The sequence below is a fragment of the Heterodontus francisci genome, chromosome 4, assembly GCF_036365525.1.
Source record: "Heterodontus francisci isolate sHetFra1 chromosome 4, sHetFra1.hap1, whole genome shotgun sequence".
In the NCBI taxonomy this organism is placed as follows: domain Eukaryota; kingdom Metazoa; phylum Chordata; class Chondrichthyes; order Heterodontiformes; family Heterodontidae; genus Heterodontus; species Heterodontus francisci.
In genome coordinates, this window is record NC_090374.1 from 91762574 (window position 1) to 91785300 (window position 22727).

The following is a 22727-nucleotide window of genomic DNA, read 5'->3' on the forward strand; positions in this document are numbered from 1 at the left end:
CTCCAGTAAAGACTCAAATAATTATATTTTGAAATGGTCTAAGGTGCCCTGAAAGCTGGTGTCAACCACAATTCGTAAATTAAGTTATCCTTAATAAAGGAATCAAAGAAGAAGGGAAATTGAATGACACAACAGATTAGCACCTCTGGGTCCTGTTTTCAAATCCAACTCCAGTTGATGGCATAGAATATGGACTGGTTTCAGATACAGGAACCAGAGGTGGAAGAAGATGATCCCGTGGCACTCACTGGCCTTAACTCCCTTAGCCAACAACACCAAAAAAAAGATCAACTGGTCATTCACTTCTTTTGTTATTTGCGGGATTTTTTGTATGTTGGTCGCCATATTTTGCTTCATGCCAACAGTGACTGGACTTCGGGCGGCACAGTGGCGCAATGGTTAGCACCGCAGCCTCACAGATCCAGGGACCCGGGTTCGATTCCGGGTACTGCCTGTGTGGAGTTTGCAAGTTCTCCCTGTGTCTGCATGGGTTTTCTCCGGGTGCTCCGGTTTCCTCCCACAAGCCAAAAGACTTGCAGGTTGATAGGTAAATTGGCCATTACAAATTGTCACTAGTATAGGTAGGTGGTAGGGAAATATAGGGACAGGTGGGGATGTTTGGTAGGAATATGGGATTAGTGTAGGATTAGTATAAATGGGTGGTTGATGTTCGGCACAGACTCGGTGGGCCGAAGGGCCTGTTTCACTGCTGTATCTCTAATCTAATTGATTAGATATAATTCACTGAAAGACACAGCCACCCACATCCTCGCCCATGAATGGTGAAGTGACAGACTGTAACTAGTCATGTGAACGTGCAGTTGTCAAGTTTGCCTTTATTATCAATTTCTCCAGGTTTCACATGGAACTGGAAACAAACAATGAAGGGATGGTGTATCTCCAATTCCTGAATAAAATCATCATACACTTCAATGAGATTATTATCAGTGAGGAGCAGTTGAGGCAGCTAGAGAAGGCCAAAACCATTGGGTGCACCTATATGGCAGCTTTGAGTCCCAATGGCTATGTTTGATAAGGCAGGTAAAAGCACACATCATGGCCCTATCTGGCTATTCCTTACAGCTAATAGTGCAGATGAAATGAGAAGTATTTTGGGAAGTCTAGAGGGCTTGATAAAGCACTATATGGTATTTTTTTTTGTTAAAAATGTCTCTATCTATTGACTATATGAATCCTCCATGAAATTAGTTTTAACAACCCCCAATTCCCAGGGGACATGAACCTATAACAAAACTGCTCCTAATCCAGTACTAATTGGTGTTGAGTTGTCAATAAACCACAGAATGATAGATGTGGGAAATGATAAAGGTCACACTTTTGCAGTGGGGTTCTTCTGAAGTTGGGGCTGAGGTTGGCTGCTGGACAGAGTAATTGGAATTTTATCCTGTATCTAACTTTACTATACCTTACTTGAGAGTGCTTATTGTTGAAACTGGATGCCCAAAAATGATATAAAATGCATCAAAAAATTAAAGAGACCAGTAAAGCACTATATTTGTGCATCATATGAGTATTTTCCAGTTCCATATGAGGAAAATGTTTAAACTTAGAAATGATATATTTTATTTTATAGTCTAGCAACATCCATCCTCCCTTGAGCATATTAGGGTGACTATGGCTAAAAGATTTATTGCACTTCTAATTTTAATATTATGGCACTATAAAAGGTGCCAGAAAACATCCAATGATGAACACTAAATTTCCATTGTTTCAGTTTCAGCACTGAGTGCAGCACCTTTCTAATATAAAATGCCATTCGAACAGCATTTACCACTTTACCATTGTGGTTGTGGACATTCCAATAATAGACCAGCGATATTAAATTGCACTTGTGACTCAAAAGCTCAACATTCTCCATGTCAAAAATAAACATGGTGACCCTGGCAGCAAGAGGCATTGCCAATGACCTTTGGCACTGTCGATATTGTGCTTCTGCAAGGAGGAAACAAATGCAGCTCACAAGAGGTCATGGTCTCTGCCTCCAAATATAAATGGGGTAATAAAGACCATTGTCATTCTAATAAGTGGGATGGTCATTGGTAAAATACAAAAGGGAAATACAGGATACATAACTTTTTCATATATAATTTTTATGAGTTTTGCCTGGAGAATTTTGTTAACTAGATTTTCATTTGAAATGTTTGAAAAGTTAATTTGCTATTAATACTAATGGTCTTAACTTTTTCACATATATATGAAAGTTTATCAAACTTAGAACATAAAGAATAGCTGTACAAAATACAGTCATTAGTACATGCCTTCTGAACTGCACTTTGTTTGGTTCCAAATCTAGGTTTGTGGTGGTTAATGGGTTAATCTCCTTTCTACATATAAATCAATTGATTCTCAAGGGCAATTAGGGATAGACAACAAATGCTGGCCTTGCCAATGATATTCACATCCCATGTACGAATTTTGAAAAGTCTCTTTTGACCATAAAGGAAAAGCATTGTTCTTTTGCAGAAGACAGAAAGGTTCCATTAAAATCCTACTGAAGAGAGTCTCTCATTTATAATGTAAGAGAATATAATGTAATAATATAATGTATATTGTGATCTATAGGCATCATTAGATGAGTGATCAATTTCCTTTATGTCTCATTTGTTTGGATTGTTGCCCTACAGAACTCACACCTACTTCAAATCACTTTGAAGGGATTATATCATTTCTTTTGGGTGGTTTCAGGCAGGATCAGTTATTGCAGCAGACTACTCTGTAAATTCACTGTCAACTATCCATGGGCTTTTGCCCTATCAAGGCTGAGGCACATTTTTTTTTCTCATACATTTTATCTTAGTTTTAAGGTTAAAGTTTCAAAGCAAAATAATAATGAAACACATAGGGCTGAATTTTAGTTTCAGGATCCCAATCCCGAAACAGGGATGAATTCCGGGTCAAGAACCTGGAGGTACCTGTGATGGGACCCTGGAGGAGAGTTTTCATGAGGCAGCCAATTAAGATGCCTCCTCTGGAAGCGCCGTCGAATTAAGGGCAGAGAGCAGTCTCCACAGTTGAAAGGGCCAATGGGAGCGCCTGTGGCTCTGGGCAGCTGGCAGTTCCACTGGGAGGGAAAATTCCTACACAGAATGGCCTATGGTCACTGCTGTGGCCCCCATAGCCCAGTGGATCATGCTGGGCTGCTTTGCAGAATGTACCTCTGGCCCCCCAGCCTGCCGCCAGGAGGCTGCCACCATTCGATCTACCGGCTCCAGTCCCATCCAGGGGACATGCGAGGAGTGCCCTTAATTGACACTTTCATTGGTATAATTGACCATCCATCACTGGCGGGTGGATAACCATCACTCCCTAGAAGCCGCCTCCCTGAAAGTAGGCCCGAGGCAGGAACATGCCAGCACACCCGGCTCCAAACCCGTCTTCGCCTTGAGATGAAAATTCTGCCCAAAGTCTCATCACTGGCATGACAGCACCGTATGGTACTCCCTCTTCCTTGTTGGTATAGTAGTGGAGACAACATTCATGAAAAAGAACCGCTGGGTGTTATGATGAGTGGATATAGTTTTTTTCCAGATGGATGAACTAAGGTTGACCCTTGGCTATCTATCTTGTCTGAATTTCAAAAGTATTTACCTGAATTACGTTATCTTTGTAAATTTCAGTTATATTTCATGCAATTTCATGGATAGACATATGGATGAAAATGGAATAGTGTAGGTCAGATGATCGGCGCAACATCGAGGGCCGAAGGGCCTGTACTGCGCTGTGATGTTCTAATTCTAATTCTAAAAAACTAGAGGCAAGGTTGGTAAGGAAATTTGTTGCACTCAAAGACAATGTAGATGGCCCAAGTCAGCTACGAGTGCACTCAAGAATAAATTTTAAATAAATAACCTGCATGACTTTTCTTCATTCTCTGTATGTGGGCATTGCAGACAAGGCCAGCATTTACTGCCCATCTTTAGTTTCCCTGACAAGGTAGTAGTGGGCCTTCTTTGCAGTTTTACACTACAGAGTGACTTGCTCGGCCAGTACAGGGGCAGTTACATTGATATGGGACTGGAATTACATTTTGGCCAGACCAGATAACGCGGGCAGATTTCATTACATAAATAGTGAACCAGTTGGGTTTTTATAACAATCTGACAACTTCCTGGTCATTTTTACTGACACCAGCTTTTTATTTCCAGATTTTTAAACTGAATTCAAAATTCTCAAACCTCCATGGTGGGATTTTAACTCATTCTCTAGATTATTAGATCAGGCTTCTGGATTACTAGTCTAGTAACATAACCATGATGATTTAGAATGTTATGCACCCTGATATCAGAATCTATATAGATAAATGCAAGGTTGGTAAATCCAAGTGCTGTCTTTTTCTCTGCCCAGACACTACAGAACTCTATGCATGTACACAAATGCAGAGCTTCCTGTCCAGCTGTCCAAATGCCTGCTAAATGTTAATGTCAGAAGACAGCTGACAAGAAAATTATCTGCTAGCATTAAAAAAAATTTAAATGATGCTTAAAATGTTCCCATGTTGCCTAAATGAAGTGGGCTACAGTTATATTACAGTGGGTGCTGAAACAAATGATGTAAGACCACCTCAGGGACCTCCTTTAATGGACAAAACAAATCATGTGGGAAGTATTGATCCTCTCAACCAAATTCTCAACATGCACTCACATTGTGCAAAGTTTTGTGCCAGAGCACTAATTTGCCAAAATCTATCCCATGGCCTAATAAAGTATATTGCTACGTCTGATAATTGCATTAATATTTTGGCAAATCAATTTTTTAAATCAAGTTGAACAGTTAGAACAAACTTTTGCTATTTCGCACCTCAGTTTTTTTTTAGAACATTGATGATGTATTGACACAGCAGATACCTGCTAAAATTAAGACCACTGAAGTAGCCTACATAAGCAGTAATTTGTTTAGGCGGTGTTCATACTTTGCTACTGGTCTGAAACTGATAGCTGTAGAGTGCTATTTGCATCTAACAATATCAGAGTTATGCTGCAGGCAGAGAAACCGGCTCTGAGGCCTAGACAGAGTTCATTACTGTATTTGCAGACATTTGCAGAGCTCCACTCCCAGATGGTAATTTAAAAAAAATATTTTGTGAGCTTGGTGGGACGGTCTGTTTTCTCAAAGCCTGTAAATGACTGACTGTGATTAAATTTGTATAGTTCTCAACTAACTCCAGTGTGCTGCTTAAACCTGGGACTTGACACCTCCCTGGATGTGTATTCTTCCATGGTCTCATAATGCTGCATTCTAGGAGCATATGCCAACACTTGTTCCAGTATTCCTATCAGCTGATCGAGCCTGTTCCACCATTCAGTTAAATCATGGCTCATTTGTATATTAACGCCATTTACCTGCATTGGTTCCATATCCCTTAATACCTTTGTCTAACAAAAATCTATCAATTGCAATTTGAAATTTTCAATTGAACTAACTTCAACAGCTTTGTGAAGAAGGATCTCCTGGCATTCCCTCTGAATGGCTTAGCTCTCATTTTAAAGTTATGCCCTCTTGTTCTGGACTCCAGCACCAGAGGAAACAGTTTATCTAGACACTATCAAATCTTTTAATCATCTTTAACACATCCGTTTGATCACCCCTCAATATTCGATACTCAAGGAACATAAACGCAGTCTATGCAACCTGCCCTCATGAATTAACCCTTTCAGTCCCTATAGCATTCTGGTGAATCTGTGTTGCACCCCATCCAAGGACAAATACATCCTTCCAAAGGGGTTCATGATTTAGATTGGGGCTCGTATTGTAATTTTTACAAAAGTGAAATACTGCGGATGCTGGGAATCTGAAATAAAAACAGAACATGTTGGAAATACTCAGCAGGTCAGACATCTGTGGAGAGAGAAACAGAATTAATGTTTCAGGTAGATTACCTTTCGTCAGAAATGTTTACATCCCTGCCCAGCAAAACCCATTGGCAACAACACAGAAGAGACACTTATCAGTACAAAAATTAGACACAACTTTGTTTTTCAGCTGCTAACAACTGTTGCTGCCGGTAGCGGCGGGGAGGTGGCACCTACCTGTCCGCGTGAGCCTGTCTAGTCTCTCCACACTGGCCGAGGAGAGGCGGCGGGCCCTGGGGCTGCTGATAGGAGTAGCCGGGTTCGAGAACTCCGAGTCCGTGTCGGCATTCGCATCTTCCCGGGACAGCAGCAGCTCTTTGGCGCATTTGTGACAGACACTGTGCTGGCAGGGCAGGATCAGTGGGTGAGTGAAGAGCTCCTTACAGGACGGGCAGATCAGCTCCCGCTCGATGTTTTTAATGGGAACCTGCAAAAAGGGGAGAGACGCTTATCCACACCCAGCCCTGTAACTAAACAGCAAAACTCCTGACACTCTCAGATTAAACGTTTGTGAAAACACCAAGAATATAGGCAGGTGTTTTCATACTAGTCAACACTCACATCAATATTTCAATGCAGAGAAAAGTTTATTTTTTAAAAAAAGTGATCCGCGTAAACAGTTTAATCCAATTCTGAGAAATTATCCAGTGTGTGCTGAACATCACAGCAACAAGAAAAGGTTCCAAAATGTATCCCATAATTAGAAGCTGAAGTGGGGCAAACTTTCGCCAATACTGAATACTGAGCTCCAGCTCTGGCCGATGAGACAGTAGTCTCACTCAGGGCGTTTGTTCACTCAGGGAGTCTGTGTGTATTTTGCTCCTGGTTTACTCCGGTTATTGGACATATTAACGTGGGCTAACGAGGAGGTTCAGCAACAGGCAATCTGCAGCCGGTCACTATGGGAGGGAGCCCGGATCCGAACAACCACCAAACTTGTCAGAAAGGAAAGTTGGGCTGGAGGAAAGGTCGCCATGGGAACCGATGGAAACTGCTACTTAAAGCTGTAGGTTTGAAGGCAAGCCCTTTCTTCTGGATCCGCCCGATCTGACTGAGCACGAATTATAGAACAAGGTCTAGACTGATGATGGGATTCGCTGCTCAGAGCTGGGTCAGAGTGAAGACCTCTTTGAAGATCTATTGAATGAGATAGAGTGGAGACCCCACAGGGATTGCGCACAGACATCAGCTGCAGAGTCTGTAAACCTGGTCCAAATACAGGCACACACTCCAGTACTCGGATTCAATCCAATGAAAGCGGATATTAAAAGGAACCCATTGATTTAATGGGAACATTCGCCCCGCGCCGCCAGCTACACCTGGTAAGTGGCAGGTCAGCCCAGAGAGAAGCAATTCCCCCCAGTCAGACAGAGAGGGACTCGCTGGCAGTCTGCCTGGGGACTGCCCCCTAACCCCGCATCTTGAAGGAGACAGAACGGGATAAGCATTGACAGATAACCAGAATGTGCTCATTACAGTTGGCAGCAAGCACCAGGGCTGGGGATTTGGATGGGGAGAAGCCGCCCCATCCATCCAGGCTGGAGCTCGCCCGTCCTCGTAGACACACAGTGGGAGCACCTACCTCACCATTGGAGATCCTGTCTACGATGAATCCAAACTCACTTATATCATCCGAATCGGACATGCTCGGGGTTAAAAGCAGATTGCTGGATAAAAGCCAGTCGGAGATGGTGTGTGGATGTGTTTCCCTCCCTGCGCCGAAAATGAGTTTACAGGTACCAGCCAGAGGAGCTGGTGTCAGGCTGCAGAGCTCCGGTCACATCAGTCACTGAAACCGCACCGAAATCCTCAGCTTGGCCTAAACTCCACCGTTCCAGTCACTTTCCTGAATGCCAAACCCCGCCCACAGCGTCCAGCCTGAGGCGTGGAGTGGAGGTGTTACCAAGTCTTAACCAGCAAGCGAGATTGCTGCCAAGATCCACTGTTCACCACTCACAAACACTTCTGCAAACAGATGGACGATTAGATTAATAGGTTTAGTACAACCTCTGTCTCCCAGGGTCACCAGTCCTTCCCTGAGCCTGAAACGATCCTGCTCCTGTTTCAGAACAGACAGCAATGTCCGACTCACTACTTGTTTTCGAAAGTCATTAAGATACACTTTAGAACAATTCTAACTCCATGTACTGGGTTAACAGAAACCGGTTACTCTCGATGGATATACAGAATATTAAAACAGCAAGTATTTAAATAGAATCGAGCTCGGCTTTTCATCGGAGAGCTCTCTAAATTTACCAGCAGCTTTAAATAATATATACGGTGCAGGCAGTTTGTCTCTGTTAAAGCTTCAGGGAGGTGGTGGTCAAGGTCAGAGAGATTGAATAGGGATAAAAACTCAGATATTAAAATGTGGCAATTCTACCTTGATTAGAGGTTAGTTAAAGCCTAAAACAGACAGAGGGAGAGAAGGGTTGTTTGTAAGGGGCGGGGTAGGAGCAGGGCTCTAGTTTAGCTATTCGCTGGTTTTCTCATATCACTGAGGTTAGACCGTGCTGCAGTGTCAAACACTGATCCATGAATTTCCAGCTGGCTCAGCTGCCTGCTGCTTCTCACTGGCTCTGCACATCTCACCGGCCACACCCTCCTCCCCATCTCAGGGCCCGGCCCCGCCACATGGGCACTCAAACTGGCAAAATCCCAAAATACACACACAGGAACGGCACCATTAGCTCGGCCATTCAGAAAGCGCGAACAGTCTCCGTCACCGCGCCCAGCTGTTTCTCCACATGATACTGGAGTAATTCTCAGTCTCTGTAAAACTTGAGGGAGAACAATAACCTTGAGTCATTCGGCCTTGGTGTAATGCACATATCCAGTGCCGAGTCCTATTCTGACATTGTTATTATCGGACACCGATTGGCACCAATTCAACAGGTGCAAACCCGGATACAACCTCCAAAAATAAGCAAGCAATGGCATCGGGAAATACTGAATTCAGGTGAGCTCTTCCCTCACACTAATGCTGAAAAAGCAGTGATTATTATTGTCATGACGTGCAAATATATCGCGGAAATTTTTTTTTTGACAGTGCAGAGGGAGCTTTACTCTGTATCTAACCGCCGTTTTTTTTTTCGGTTTTTTTGGCGGAAATGTTTATGCAAATCCAGACTCGCCATTTATTCCTGTCCCAGTCAAAGCCCGCAGAACTGTCCGGTAACAACTCAGGACAACTTGCATGCCAAACTGCATAAGCAGCAAGCGACAGACAGAGCTAAGCGATCCCATAACCAACAGATCAGATCTAAGCTCTGCAGTCCTGCCACATCCAGCCGTGAATGGTGGTGGACAATGAAACGACTAACTGGAGGAGGTGGCTCCACAAATATCCCCATCCTCAATGATGGGGGAGCCCAGCACATCAGTGCGAAAGATAAGGCTGAAGCATTTGCAACAATCTTCAGCCAGAAGTGCCGAGTTGATGATCCATCGCGGCCTCCTCCTGAGGTCGCCAGCATCACAGATGCCAGACTTCAGCCAATTCGATTCACTCCGCGTGATATCAAGAAATGACTGAAGGCACTGGATACTGCAAAAGCTATGGGCCCTGACAATATTTCGGCAATAGTACTAAAGACCTGTACCCCAGAACTTGCCGCGCCCCTAGCCAAGCTGTTCCAGTACAGCTACAACACTGACATCTACCCTGCAATGTGGAAGATTGCCCAGGTATGTCCTGTACACAAAAAGCAGGACAAGTCCAACCAGGCCAATTACCGCCCCATCAGCCTACTCTCTATCATTAGTAAAGTGATGGAAGGTGTCATCAACAGTGACATCAAGCAGCACTTGCTTAGCAATAACCTGCTCAGTGACGCTCAGTTTGGGTTCCGCCAGGGCCACTCAGCTCCTGACCTCATTACAGCCTTGGTTCAAACATGGACAAAAGGGCTGAACTCAAGAGGTGAGGTGAGAGTGACTGTCCTTGACATCAAAGCAGCATTTGACCGAGTATGGCATCAAGGAGCCCTAGCAAAACTGAGGTCAATGGGAATCAGGGGTAAAACCCTCCGCTGGCTGGAGTCATACCTAGCGCAAAGGAAGATGGTTGTGGTTGTTGGAGGTCAATCATCTCAGCTCCAGGACATCACTGCAGGAGTTCCTCAGGGTAGTGTCCTAGGCCCAACCATCTTCAGCTGCTTCATCAATGACCTTCCTTCAATCATAAGATCAGAAGTGGGGATGTTCGCAGATGATTGCACAATGTTCAGCACCATTCGTGACCCCTCAGATACTGAAGCAGTCCATGTAGAAATGCAGCAAGACCTGGACAATATCCAAGCTTGGGCTGATAAGTGGCAAGTAACATTCGCGCCACACAAGTGCCAGGCAATGACCATCTCCAACAAGAGAGAATCTAACCATCTCCCCTTGACATTCAACAGCATTACCATCACTGAATCCCCCACTATCAACATCCTGGGGGTTACCATTGACCAGAAACTGAACTGGAGTAGCCATATAAATACCGTGGCTACAAGAGCAGGTCAGAGGCTAGGAATCCTGTGGCAAGTAACTCACCTCCTGACTCCCCAAAGCCTGTCCACCATCTACAAGGCACAAGTCAGGAGTGTGATGGAATACTCTCCACTTGCCTGGATGGGTGCAGCTCCAACAACACTCAAGAAGCTCGACACCATCCAGGACAAAGCAGCCCACTTGATTGGCACCCCATCTACAAACATTCACTCCCTCTACCACCGACGCACAGTGGCAGCAGTGTGTACAATCTACAAGATGCACTGCAGAAATGCACCAAGGCTCCTTAGACAGCACCTTCCAAACTCGCGACCTCTACCAACTAGAAGGACAATGGCAGCAAATACATGGGAACACCACCAACTGCAAGTTCCCCTCCAAGTCACACACCATCCTGACTTGGAACTATATTGCCATTCCTTCACTGTCGCTGGGTCAAAATCCTAGTACTCCCTTCCTAACAGCACTATGGGTATACCTACCCCAAATGGACTGCAGCGGTTCAAGAAGGCAGCTCACCACCACCTTCTCAAGGGCAATTAGGGATGGACAATAAATGCTGGCCTGGCCAGCGTCGCCCACATCCCATGAATGAATAAAAAAAAAGTTCCATTCATGTGTGTCTATTATTAACGCATCCTGGATATTTTCAACATATTGCCAGTTAGGAACCACTCATGCAGCCCCACTTCTGAAAGTTTTCCAGACGGAATCCGTTAATCAGCAAATAGAGAGTACGATGATACAAACTACAATAAGACATCTAATCCTCCGCTCTAAACCTTGTGCTTTCCTACATTGATCATACACTTTCCACCACGCATACTTCAGTCCACTAGTAACTTACCAACGAGCTGTGTCCGAGACATATTTTGTTCATTGTAAACTAAACAAAGGAAACACCTGGATTCTATTTTCTAACCAAGGCGAAATCGTCAAATAAATGCAAAACTTTTTTAATATATGCGTACTCATGATTTTTGTTTAAAATCCAAACACTAATACGACTGCAAATTAATCTGTTAGGTAGTGGTGGAACATGTCCTTCACTCAGAGGGGTTAATGACCCCAATCACTTCTTTGAAGTCGGCTAATTAATATATCAGGGCTCGGCCAAAACTGACTCGAAATAATTTACTCAACGTTTAATTTCCAGATTGTGATTACTTGTTATTTAGTGTCTGATGTGAATAGCAGCACAACATTGGATAAGATGGTTAGAATCATTCAAGAGTCATTGAATGATGCAACACAGAAGCAGGCCATTCTGCCTATCGTGTTTATGCTGGCTCTTTGAAAAAAAGTAATCCTATTAGTCCCATTCCCCTACTCTTTCCACGTTTCTCCCCTTCAAGCAGTTTTAAAAGTTATTAAATTTACTTCCACCATTTTAGGCACTGTATTCCAGATCATAACTCGCTACATGAAACATTTTGTTCCTCATGTCACCTCTGGTTCTTTTGCCAATTACGTTCAGTATCTGTCCCTGGTTACTTACACTTCTGCCACTGGAAACAGTTTTTCCTTATTTGCTGTATCAAAACCCTTCATGATTTTGAACATCTCCATCAAATCTCCCTTTAACCTTCTCATTTGTTTTATTATTCATTTGTGGGATGTGGGCATCACTGGCTGGGCCAGCAGTTCCCGAACTGCCTTTGAGAAGGTGGGGTGAGCTGCCTTTTATTTTTTTTATTTAGAGATACAGCACTGAAACAGGCCCTTCAGCCCACCGAGTCTGTGCCAACCAACAACCACCCATTTATACTAATCCTACATTAATCCCATATTCTCTACCACATCCCCACCATTCTCCTACCACTTATCTACACTAGGGACAATCTTTACAATGGCCAATTTACCTATCAACCTGCAAGTCTTTTGGAGGTGGGAGGAAACTGGAGCACCCGGCGGAAACCCACGCAGACACAGGGAGAACTTGCAAACTCCACACAGGCAGTACCCAGAACTGAACCCGGGTCGCTGGAGCTGTGAGGCTGCGGTGCTAACCACTGCACCACTGTGCCTTCTTGAACCACCGCAGTCCATGTTGGGTAGGTATACCCACAGTACTGTTAGGGAGTTCCAGGATTTTGACCTAGTGACAGTGAAGGAATGGCAATATAGTTCCAAGTCAGGATGATGTGTGGCTTGGAGGGAACTTGTAAGTGGTGATGTTCCCATACACCTGCTACCCTTGTCCATTCGGTGGTAGAGGTTGTTGGTTTTGAAGGTGCTGTTTAGGGAGCCTTGTTGCATTGCTGCAGTGCATCTTGTAGATGGTACACACTGCTGCCACTGTGCGTCGGTGGTAGAGGGAGCGAATGTTTGTGGATGGGTGCCAATTGAATGGGCTGCTTTGTCCTGGATGGTATCGAGCTTCTTGAGTGTTGTTGGAGCTGCACCCATCCAGGCAAATGGAGAGTATTCCATCACACTCCTGACTTGTGCCTTGTAGATGGTGGACAGGCATTGGGGAGTCAGGAGGTGAGTTACTTGCCTCAGAATTCCTAGCCTCTGACCTGCTCTTGTAGCCACGGTATTTATATGGCTACTCCAGTTCAGTTTCTGGTTAATGGTAACCCCCAGGATGTTGATAGTCGGGGAATTCAGTGATGGTAATGCCATTGAATGTCAAGGGGAGATGGTTAGATTCTCTCTTGGAGGAGATGATTATTGTCTGGCACTTGTGTGGCGCGAATGTTACTTGCCACCTATCAGCTGAAGCCTGAATATTGTCCAGACCTTGCTGCATTTCTACATGGACTGCTTCAGTATCTGAGGAGTCATGACTGGTGCTGAACATTGTGCAATCATCTGCGAACATCCCCACTTCTGATCTTATGATTGAAGGAAGGTCATTGATGAAGCAGCTGAAGATGGTTGGGCCTAGGATACTACCCTGAGGAACTCCTGCAGTGATGTCCTGGAGCTGAGATGATTGACCTCCAACAACCACAACCATCTTCCTTTGCGCTAGGTATGACTCCAACCAGCAGAGAGTTTTTTCCGATTCCTATTGGCCCAGATTTGCTAGGGCTTCTTGATTCCATACTCAAATGCTGCTTTGATGTCAAGGGCAATTACTCTCACCTCACCTCTTGAGTTCAGCTCTTTGTCCATGTTTGAACCAAGGCTGTAATGAGGTCAGGAGCTAAGTGGCCCTGGCGGAACTCAAACTGAGCATCATTGAGCAGGTTATTGCTAAGCAATTGCCGCTTGATAGCATTGTCGATGACACCTTCAATCACATTGTGCAAAACAAGCTCTTCCAGTACAGCTACAACACTGGTATCTACCCGGCAATGTGGAAAATTGCCCAGGTATGTCCTGTACACAAAAAGCAGAACAAGTCCAACCTGGCCAATTATTGCCCCGTCGGTCTACTCTCAACCATCAGTATCCAGTGCCTTCAGTCGTTTCTTGATATCACGCAGAGTAAATCGTATTGGCTGAAGACTGGTATCCGTGATACTGGGGATTTCAGGAGGAGGCCGAGATGGATCATCAACTCAGCACTTCTGGCATTTGTTGCAAATGCTTCAGCCTTATCTTCAGCACTGATGTGTTGGGCTCCCTCATCATTAAGGATGGGGATATTTGTGGAGCTGCCTCCTCCAGTTAGTTGTTTAATTGCTCACCACCATTCACGACTGGATGGGGCTGGACTGCAGAGCTTAGATCTGATCCGTTGGTTATGGGATCACTTAGCTCTGTCTGTCGCATGCTGCTTATGCAGTTTGGCATGCTAGTAGTCCTGGGTTGTAGCTTTACCAGGTTGACACCTCATTTTGAGGTATGCCTGGTGCTGCTCCTGGCATGCCCTCCTGCACTCTTCATTGAACCAGTGTTGGTCTCCTGGCTTGATGGTAATGGTAGAGTGGGGGATATGCCGGGTGGTACGACCGGGTGAGAAAGGTCGTCTCTTTCCGCCTTCACCTACTCTTATTGTAACAGGATTTAATTTTTAAACACACTGTGTTTTGAGCTCCCCTTTGGTGAATCCTTGTTCACCGCTTTTCAATTATAAGACAAAGAAATGAGCACAAACAGGCCTTCTTAGGTTTAAAGAAGAAAAGTGAAATTTATTGAAACTTAAACTCAAACTCTAATTCAGTTAACGCCTACGGATACATGCCGCACCCCATGCTAGCATGCATACACGATACGCACATGCAAATAGAGACAAAAAAGAGCTGAAGAAAAAATAAAGTAGAGAGGTTTGAGGCAATATCAGAAGAGTTTCTTGTTACTGTGCTTCGAGTTCATTGTAGTCCTTTTGTAGGTAGCCTTGCTTTTCATCTTAAACCATGTTCACTGAAGGAGACTTTTCTCTCTTGGGGTTCATGTGTCTTCAAAGGGTCTTCAGTTCCGTGAGAAAGAGATGGGAGCAGACAGGAGAGAGATGTTCTCAGTCCAGGAGCAAACAGCTTTCTGAGTTCAAATTCTCTGTGGCGAGTTCAAATTAAAAAACCTCCAACATGTCATGTGACTAAACTGGTCTGACCACGTCTGTTTGTGTATTCGTCCATCTTAGCAGTTAACCTGGAATGCTAGCCTCTCCACCTTCAAGATCTTGTAATCAAAAGTCCATTGTGGTTTAAATTGGAACAGGGAGTGGCCCCATTGCCATTTCCAAGCACTGTATGTTACTATGCAAATGTATTTCCAGTCAGGGCTTGGCAACACCTTGTAATAGGCCTTCTTTCTTCCCAGCAACAATTTTAAAATTTAATGTCATGTGGCAAAATATCTGTGCCCCATTCTTGGCAGGTGGGGGCCTGCATGACATGGGCTATGACGTTACATATTGTGCTTGAATACGATTTTGCTGCTGCTGATGGCCCACAGCAGCTCATGGATGCCCAGTTTTCCATTGCTAGATCACTTCAAAATCTATCCCATTTAGCACGGTGGTAGTTACACACAACACGATGGAGGGATGGAGGGTATCCTCAATGTGAAGACGGGACTTTGTCTCCACTGGACTGTGCGGTGGTCACTCCTCCCAATACTGTCATGGAGATTTGCATCTGCAGCAGGTAGATTGATGCGGACGAGATCAAGTATGTTTTTCCCTCTTGTTGTTTCCCTCACCCTCTGCCCCAGACCCAACTAGCAGCTATGTCCTTTAGGACTTGGCCAGCTCGGTCAGTAGTGGTGCTACCGAGACACTCTTGCTGATGGACTTTGATGGCCGCCACCCAGAGTATATTCTGTGCCCTTGCCACCTTCAGTGCTTCCTCCAAGTGCTGTTCAACATAGAGGAGTACTGATTCACAGCTGAGGGAGGGCAGTCGGTCGTAATCAGTAGGAGGTTTCCTTGCCCATGTTTGACCCGATGCCATGAGACTTCATGCGGTCTGGAGTCAATGTTGAGGATTCCCAGGGCAACTCCCTCCTGACTGTATACCACTGTGCCACCACCTCTGCTGGGTCTGTCCTGCCGGTAGTGATGGCAGCGTCTGGGACATTGTCTGTAAGCTATGATTCCGTGAGTATGACTATGTCAGGCTGTTGCTTGACTAGTCTGTGGGACAGCTCTCCCAACTTTGACACAAGCCCCCAGATGTTAGTAAGGAGGACTTTGCAGGGTCGACAGAGCCGGGTTTGCGATAGTCGTTTTTGGGTGGTCCATCCGGTTTCTTTCCTTGATCACTTCATAGCAGTTAGATATAACTGACTGGCTTGCCAGGCCATTTCAGAGGGCATTTAAGAGTCAACCACATTGCTGTGGCTTTACAGTCACATGTGGGCCGGCAGATTTCCTTCCCTAAAGATGGGTTTTTACAAAAAAAAATGTATTTCTTTTTAAATTCATTAAGTTCAAATTGCATTCTTTTGCTGTGGTGGGATTTGAACACTTGTCTGCAGGATAATACCCTGGGTTTCAAGTCCAGTGACAATACTACAATGCCACCACCTCCCCTCACTGCTGTAAGGTGAACAACCCTGGTGTCACTAATCTCTGGTTGTGGCTGTGCTGTGAACAGTCAATCTCAACTCTACAGTTTCCCCGCTGCACCACCCACCCCCCCCACCCCCAATCCATCAACTTCAACTCCACCCCTCCTTTTAAATACATCATATATTCATAAAAATGACCCATATAGAGAATAAGGATTAATTGTGGAAATCAAGTAAAGAAGTTAATACTAAAAGATAAGGTGATGTTAGGAGTGGAGCTGGAGTAGTCTGTAAATTATCTGATGCTTCCTTTACACTGGAGTGATATCACATCGTCCATGTGTTGGCCTGGAGTAAAGATCTGCTACCCGACCCGAACCTGACGGGACCTGACGACATGTGTCGGGTTCAGGTTGGGTTGGGTTGCACTTCCGTGTCCGGCATTCAGGCTCGGGTCAGGCCAGGTCGCACACGCTGTATCACAGGTAAGTGGCTCCACTGTTAATTTAATTTTTGGACTAGAAAGGTGGTTTTGTTACAGTTATTTTAAGCTTGTGCAGATCAGCAACAAAGTTAAGTTAACCGATGGTTGCGTCGGGTCGGGCATGGGAAAAAATGGAAGGACTCGGGCCGGGTCGGATGTGGTCCTGTTGGGCTCGGTTGGGTTCTTTTTTGGCAGACCCAAGCAGGCGTTTAGCCTGGAATGAAGAGTGCGGCCTCTGATGATTGTTTATTTTGCCAACTGGCTGCCACATTTTCCCTACATTACAACAGTGACTAGAATTCAAAAGTACTTCATTAGCTGGAAAGCACTTTGAGATATCCTGAGCTGATGAAAGGTGCTATATAAAAACAAATCTTTCTTCTTCAATGGTGGTGCTGGCCATAGACAGCTTGAGCGTTTGTATGAATCCATTACCTGCTTTTCTTGCATTTATAGATTGCGTTTTGCAACCACCCGACGTCCCAAAGTTCTTTAGAGCCAATGAAGTACTTTTTAGAAGTGCAGTCACTGCAGTAATGTAGGAAACATGGCAGCCAATTTGCACACAGCAAGGTCCCACAAACAATAATGCAATAATGACCAGATAATCTGTTTTACTGATGTAGGTTAAGGGATAAACATTGGCCAGGATACCTGGCAGAACTCCCCAGCTCTTCTTCAAAATAGTGTCATTACAGACAGAATTGAGAGAGAACTGAATCCCCAGTTCTTTTCCCTTTGCTGTCCGTAATCAGTGTGTTTTTGATAAGGAAGATGTGTGTGTTTCTTAACCCCCCAGTGTATGGTCAATTTGATAACCAGCAGCACGCTTTTCATGGGTTTAAATAAAGAGGACTATTTTTATTCATACGCTCATCCCGAAAGTCTAACGCGACATCACTCATACATCTTCTTCTTCTTTGGCCTCCTTGTCTCGAGAGACAATGGGTAAGCACCTGGAGGTGGTCAGTGGTTTGTGGAGCAGCACCTGGAGTGGCTATAAAGGCCAATTCTCGAGTGACAGACTCTTCCACAGGTGCTGCAGATAAAATTGGTTGTCGGGGCTGTTACACAGTTGGCTCTCTCCTTGCGCTTCTGTCTTTTTTCCTGCCAACTGCTAAGTCTCTTCGATTCGCCACGCTTTAGCCTCGCCTTTATGGTTGCCCACCAGCTCTGGCGATCGCTGGCAACTGACTCCCACGACTTGTGATCAATGTCACAGGACTTCATGTCGCATTTGCAGACATCTTTAAAGCGGAGACAAGGACGGCCGGTGGGTCTGATACCAGTGGCGGGCTCGCTGTACAATGTGTCCTTGGGGATCCTGCCATCTTCCATGCGGCTCACATGGCCAAACCATTTCAGGCGCCGCTGGCTTAGTAGGGTGTATATGCTGGGGATGTTGGCCACCTCGAGGACTTCTGTGTTGGAGATACGATTCTGCCACCTGATGCCAAGGATTCTCTGGAGGCAGCAAAGATGGAATGAATTGAGACGTCGCTCTTGGCTGACGTACGTTGTCCAGGCCTCACTGCCATAGAGCAAGGTACTGAGGACAGAGGCTTGATACACTCGGACTTTTGTGCTCTGTGTTAGTGCGCCATTTTCCCACACTCTCTTGGCCAGTCTGGACATAGCAGTGGAAGCCTTTCCCATGCGCTTGTTGAATTCTGCGTCGAGAGACAGGTTACTGGTGATAGTTGAGCCTAAGTAGGTGAACTCTTGAACCACTTCCAGAGTGTGGTCGCCGATATTTATGGATGGGGCATTTCTGACGTCCTGTCCCATGATGTTCGTTTTCTTGAGGCTGATGGTTAGGCCAAATTCGGTGCAGGCAGCCACAATCCAGTCTATGAGTCTCTGCAGACACTCTTCAGTGTGAGATGTTAATGCCTTCCGTGTTGATTTGGTCGCTGTGAGGCGACTATGGAGTGACCTCTCCATGGCACATGCCTGGGCGTATGTATGGAGGTTGTGAGTTGCCCAGGTGTCAAAACCCCCCTCCCGGCCTTCCTGGTGGGGTCCAAGGAGTGCAGAGCACGATGTCTGGCACCGGTATGTCTGCAGGACCTGCCGGAAACATGCCAAAGGTGACACATGATCGCCTTCGGGTTCCGCTCCGGATTTTCTGTTCGGGTTTACTCCCTTAGCCTTGGTCTCTCCCGAGACGCCCACAAGGCAGTGGGGTTGTTAGGGCCCCTTCACGGGGGTAGGTGGATGCCGGTGGGAGGAGGTAGGGGGGAGGGCGTGTGAGGAGGAGGGGTGCGGTGGGAAGGGGTGGAGGGAGGTGGGTGCGAGGGGGAGCTGGGAAGGGGGCTGCAGGGGAGAGGGGTGCAGGGGAAGGGGGTGCGAGGGGAAGATGGTGCGAGGGGGGAGCTGGGAAGAGGGTGCGAGGGGGGTGGGGGGAAGGGGATGCGAGGGGGGTGGGGGGAAAGGGGTGCGAGGGGGGTGAGCTGGGAGCCGGGGGTGGTAAGGGGGTGCAGGTAATAAAACATTTCTTCAGCTCCCACCATTGTCCCTTTTACAATGATGTACTGCTACTGGGATCGCGATCCGGGAGCCGAGCCGGAGTTGTGGGGAAAGCTTGTGTGAAAACAGCGCGGAGTTGCCGAGTGAGCGGGAGCTGCTGCCGGGACCATGTGGCCGCTCTTCCTCCTGATCACCGCCATGGACGGGCTCCCCGAACACAGCCATGTGGCCTTCCTGTCCAGTTGGCGAAGCTTGGTCCACTGGCAGGGTCTTCATCAGCATTTCTATCACAGATTGCCAGCCGTTCACCCTCTCTCTGCGGTGATTTCCTCTCCCAGCATTACGCGTCCACCGGCCTGGACGCCGCCATCTCCCTTAATCTCTCCGTCCTCAGTTTATTTATTCTGTGTTCCTCAGAGCAACTAGACTCATACATACACACATACAAACACTTGAGAAAGAGAGTTGTGAAAAGGATAGTGCATTTTTACAAATTGTAAACAAAGGAATAGTTCATAAGTCACGTGATTTGGCTCATCTTGGGGAAAAGGCATGTGTTGCGGGCCCAGTGAAGAAGTCGTCTTCACTCCTGGAGTGTAGTTAGGTGGATTCGATAGCCGGAGTCGTATATCGAAGTCCGTGCAGGATTCTCTCGAAGAGGTGGATTTTCAGCAGGTCACAAAGTTAGTTGCTTGTAGTCTCATCACTGAGGAGGTCGGTTTCCTGTACTGGTGGACTTGAAAAGGAACAGGCTCGAAGGCCTTAAGATGTTACAGTCTCCAGGCCTGGTCTGCTTGCTGCTTTTTCCTGCAGTCTGTGTTTTAAAGATTTTCAAAAAGAGCCCAACATGGCTGCCCCAACATGTGACTTCTCACAGTTCCTTTTCTAAATATGGTGGGAGTCTAGGTTTATTAGCCTCATCCTGTTTATTGTTGTAAGACATTCATCCTGAGGAAGATAAAGTCAATCACCTTCTTTGTTTCAGGAAAAAAACATTCAATTCAGGAATGTCTCCTGAAGGTCTCAGGATGGGCATTGATGACATCTCTTAGGCTGGAAGGTATTCTTTTGCCCCTTCAGACAGTGGCCGGAATTTTATCTTTGGTGGACGGGAGCCATCCACTGACTGACAAGTCTGTGGCGAACCCACCTCCGCCTGGCCTAGGGATCCAATCCACATTTTGCGGTCACCAAGCCTTTAATTGGTCTGCGGCGGGACTTCCATCTCATTGAGGCATGAAGTCCCGCCTAATGGAGCTGCCAGCCAGCCAGCTCTCTGTCCCAGCAGCACCACCGGGAGCAGTGGCCACTGCTGGAACTGCAACCCAGCTATCAGAAAGAAGATGTTGGGGAGCCCCGGAACCAAAGTAAGTTATTGGTGCCTCGCCGGGGGTAATGAGTCAGGCCCTGGTGAAGCAAGGGTGGTCAATTGGGGGGACGGGGGGGGAGCGTATTGGGTACTGGGGGTGGTTCGGGCAGTGGGGGCAGCCCTCCATCGGGCAGTGGGGGCAGCCCTCCATCGGGCACAGGGTGCGTGATCATGAGGGCCTCTCCCCAGGCCATCAGAGAGCCACCTGCTTTTGTCAGGAGGCTTCTCGCAGGCCTAGGCCACCCGACTGGCCGCGGGTAAAATCCCTTTGGCGGCAGGCGGAGGCCCTTAAGTGGCCGGTAAGTGGTCACTTAAGGGTCTTGATTGGCCTGGGGCGTGCGTAAAGTGGCGATGGAGGCGGGAGTGGGTCAGGAAGGGCCCCCCGACCCTCCTGCCCCAATTTACACACCCCCCACCCCCTGCCACCTTCCCGCTCTTTGGTGGGGTGTAAAATTCTGACCAGTGAGTCAGTTCTTGAAAACACAGGCTGAGGTCAGCTGACCTTCCGCAGCCATCTTTTCAACCCATGTCCACTTTTAATGCTCATTGTGGTTCATTGAAAACAAAAGGAAAATTCAGTTCCAGAAGATTCTATGCTGGATACATTCCTTTATTAAAGTTATGAATTGGACATGTTTGTACTGGGCATGACACACCTCTGCTGCACAAAAGAAAAACGGAAATTTGATTTCATTTTTTTAAACATTGCTTTCCTGGTAAAGCAACAGAAATATAGGACTTAATTTTATTGGTGCGCCGCGCTCTGCGGCGGCACCCTTTGAACCCGGCGACATGCCGGCATTCGCCGGCCGCCACCGAACCCCCGCGATATCAGTTGCAGGGGCTCATTTTCATAGATGTCACGCACACGGTCCCCCCCCCCCCCCCAATATTACGTGAGGAGAGGCGGGACATTCGGCGCAGTGAGGAACCCTTTCACAGTTGTGCAGCAGGTGCTGGGGCCCTATTTTAAGCGCTGCAGCACCTGCTTCCTGACAGCTCTCAAAGAATACTTACCTGACTGCTGAAGAATGGGGCTGCTGTCAATCTGGCAGCAAAGCAGAAAGTGCTGCAGAAATCCAGCAGGTCAGGCAGCATCTGTGGAAAGAGAAACAGAGTTAACTTGACCAAGTTCACAGACCTGAAAGTTAACTCTGCTTCTCTCTCCACAGATGCTGCCTGACCTGCTGAGTGACCTGAGCACTTTGATCTTTGCTGCCACATACTGACCCTGCTGTGTCCCAGTGTCCTGAGAAGTTGTGATCCTCTTCTCCCACTCGAGTGTAACATTCCTTCTTGTAGACGTGCCACACCTGGGTGAATAATCGTACATTTGCACATTCCAGGGCGTGAGACTTCAATAGACCATAAAAGGCATGACAGAGGTTTACAGAGAACACACTGACACAAATGGGAATGCACAGGTGTCACAGCAATGTAAATATGTCTTTCACTAAATGTTCCTCACCAACATGTGTGTCCTTTTCTCTGTGTGAATGATGTGTGCCAGCATGTAGCACCAATGTCACATCCCTTTGCACCATTGGCCCTTCAGGAGAACCAACGTATACAATGACATCATTGCCATGTCACCATTACTCATGAGCATCTCCATGGATGCAGTGACATGGACATTGACTCAGTCAGCTGCTGCCTCTAATGGTTTACACAGGATTGCTTCAGATGTGAACTGGTGCACAGCAGGTGAGCAAGGGTGATGTGTGGTTTGCAGAGCTCAAGTCAGTTCCTATGGAGCAGACAGCCTTTGTCTGATAAGCCATTTCCGTACATCCCTACCTCACTGCTAGCCCTGCGTGCAGAGCCTGGGTGTCATCTGCCCTCCCATGCGTCTCTCATAGTCCGAGGAGGAATCCTGTTGACGTCTCTCCTCATCATACTAGGCCTGGCCCCTATTGGGTGCATAGTTGTGCAGAGTAGCAAGGAAAGGAGCTGGCCTTTTCGGCCCTTTTCGACCCTATCCATACAGGCATTGGAGACACTCTTTCAGCATGCCGATCTCCTGCTCAATGGTGGCTCATGTAGCTCAGTGGCTGGCATTGTATTTCTCCTCCTCAGCAGTGGTGGAGTCTCTCACCGGTGTCGGGAGCCATGTCTGCAAAGAATAGCCCTT

At 46.5% G+C, this 22727-nt stretch overlaps 1 protein-coding gene across 1 annotated transcript in view; it reads right to left on the minus strand.

The window, feature by feature from the left end:
• Positions 1-7965, minus strand: part of trim36 (tripartite motif containing 36) — a 129398-nt gene extending 121433 nt beyond the window's left edge. The window contains exons 1-2 of the mRNA XM_068029859.1: positions 7453-7965; positions 6048-6297 (exon numbers count right to left, since the gene is read on the minus strand). Coding sequence (XP_067885960.1) covers positions 6048-6297; positions 7453-7515 — 313 coding nt within the window. The 5' untranslated portion in view covers positions 7516-7965. The remainder of the gene's footprint in view (positions 1-6047; positions 6298-7452) is intronic.
• Between the last annotated feature and the right edge of the window lie 14762 nt (positions 7966-22727).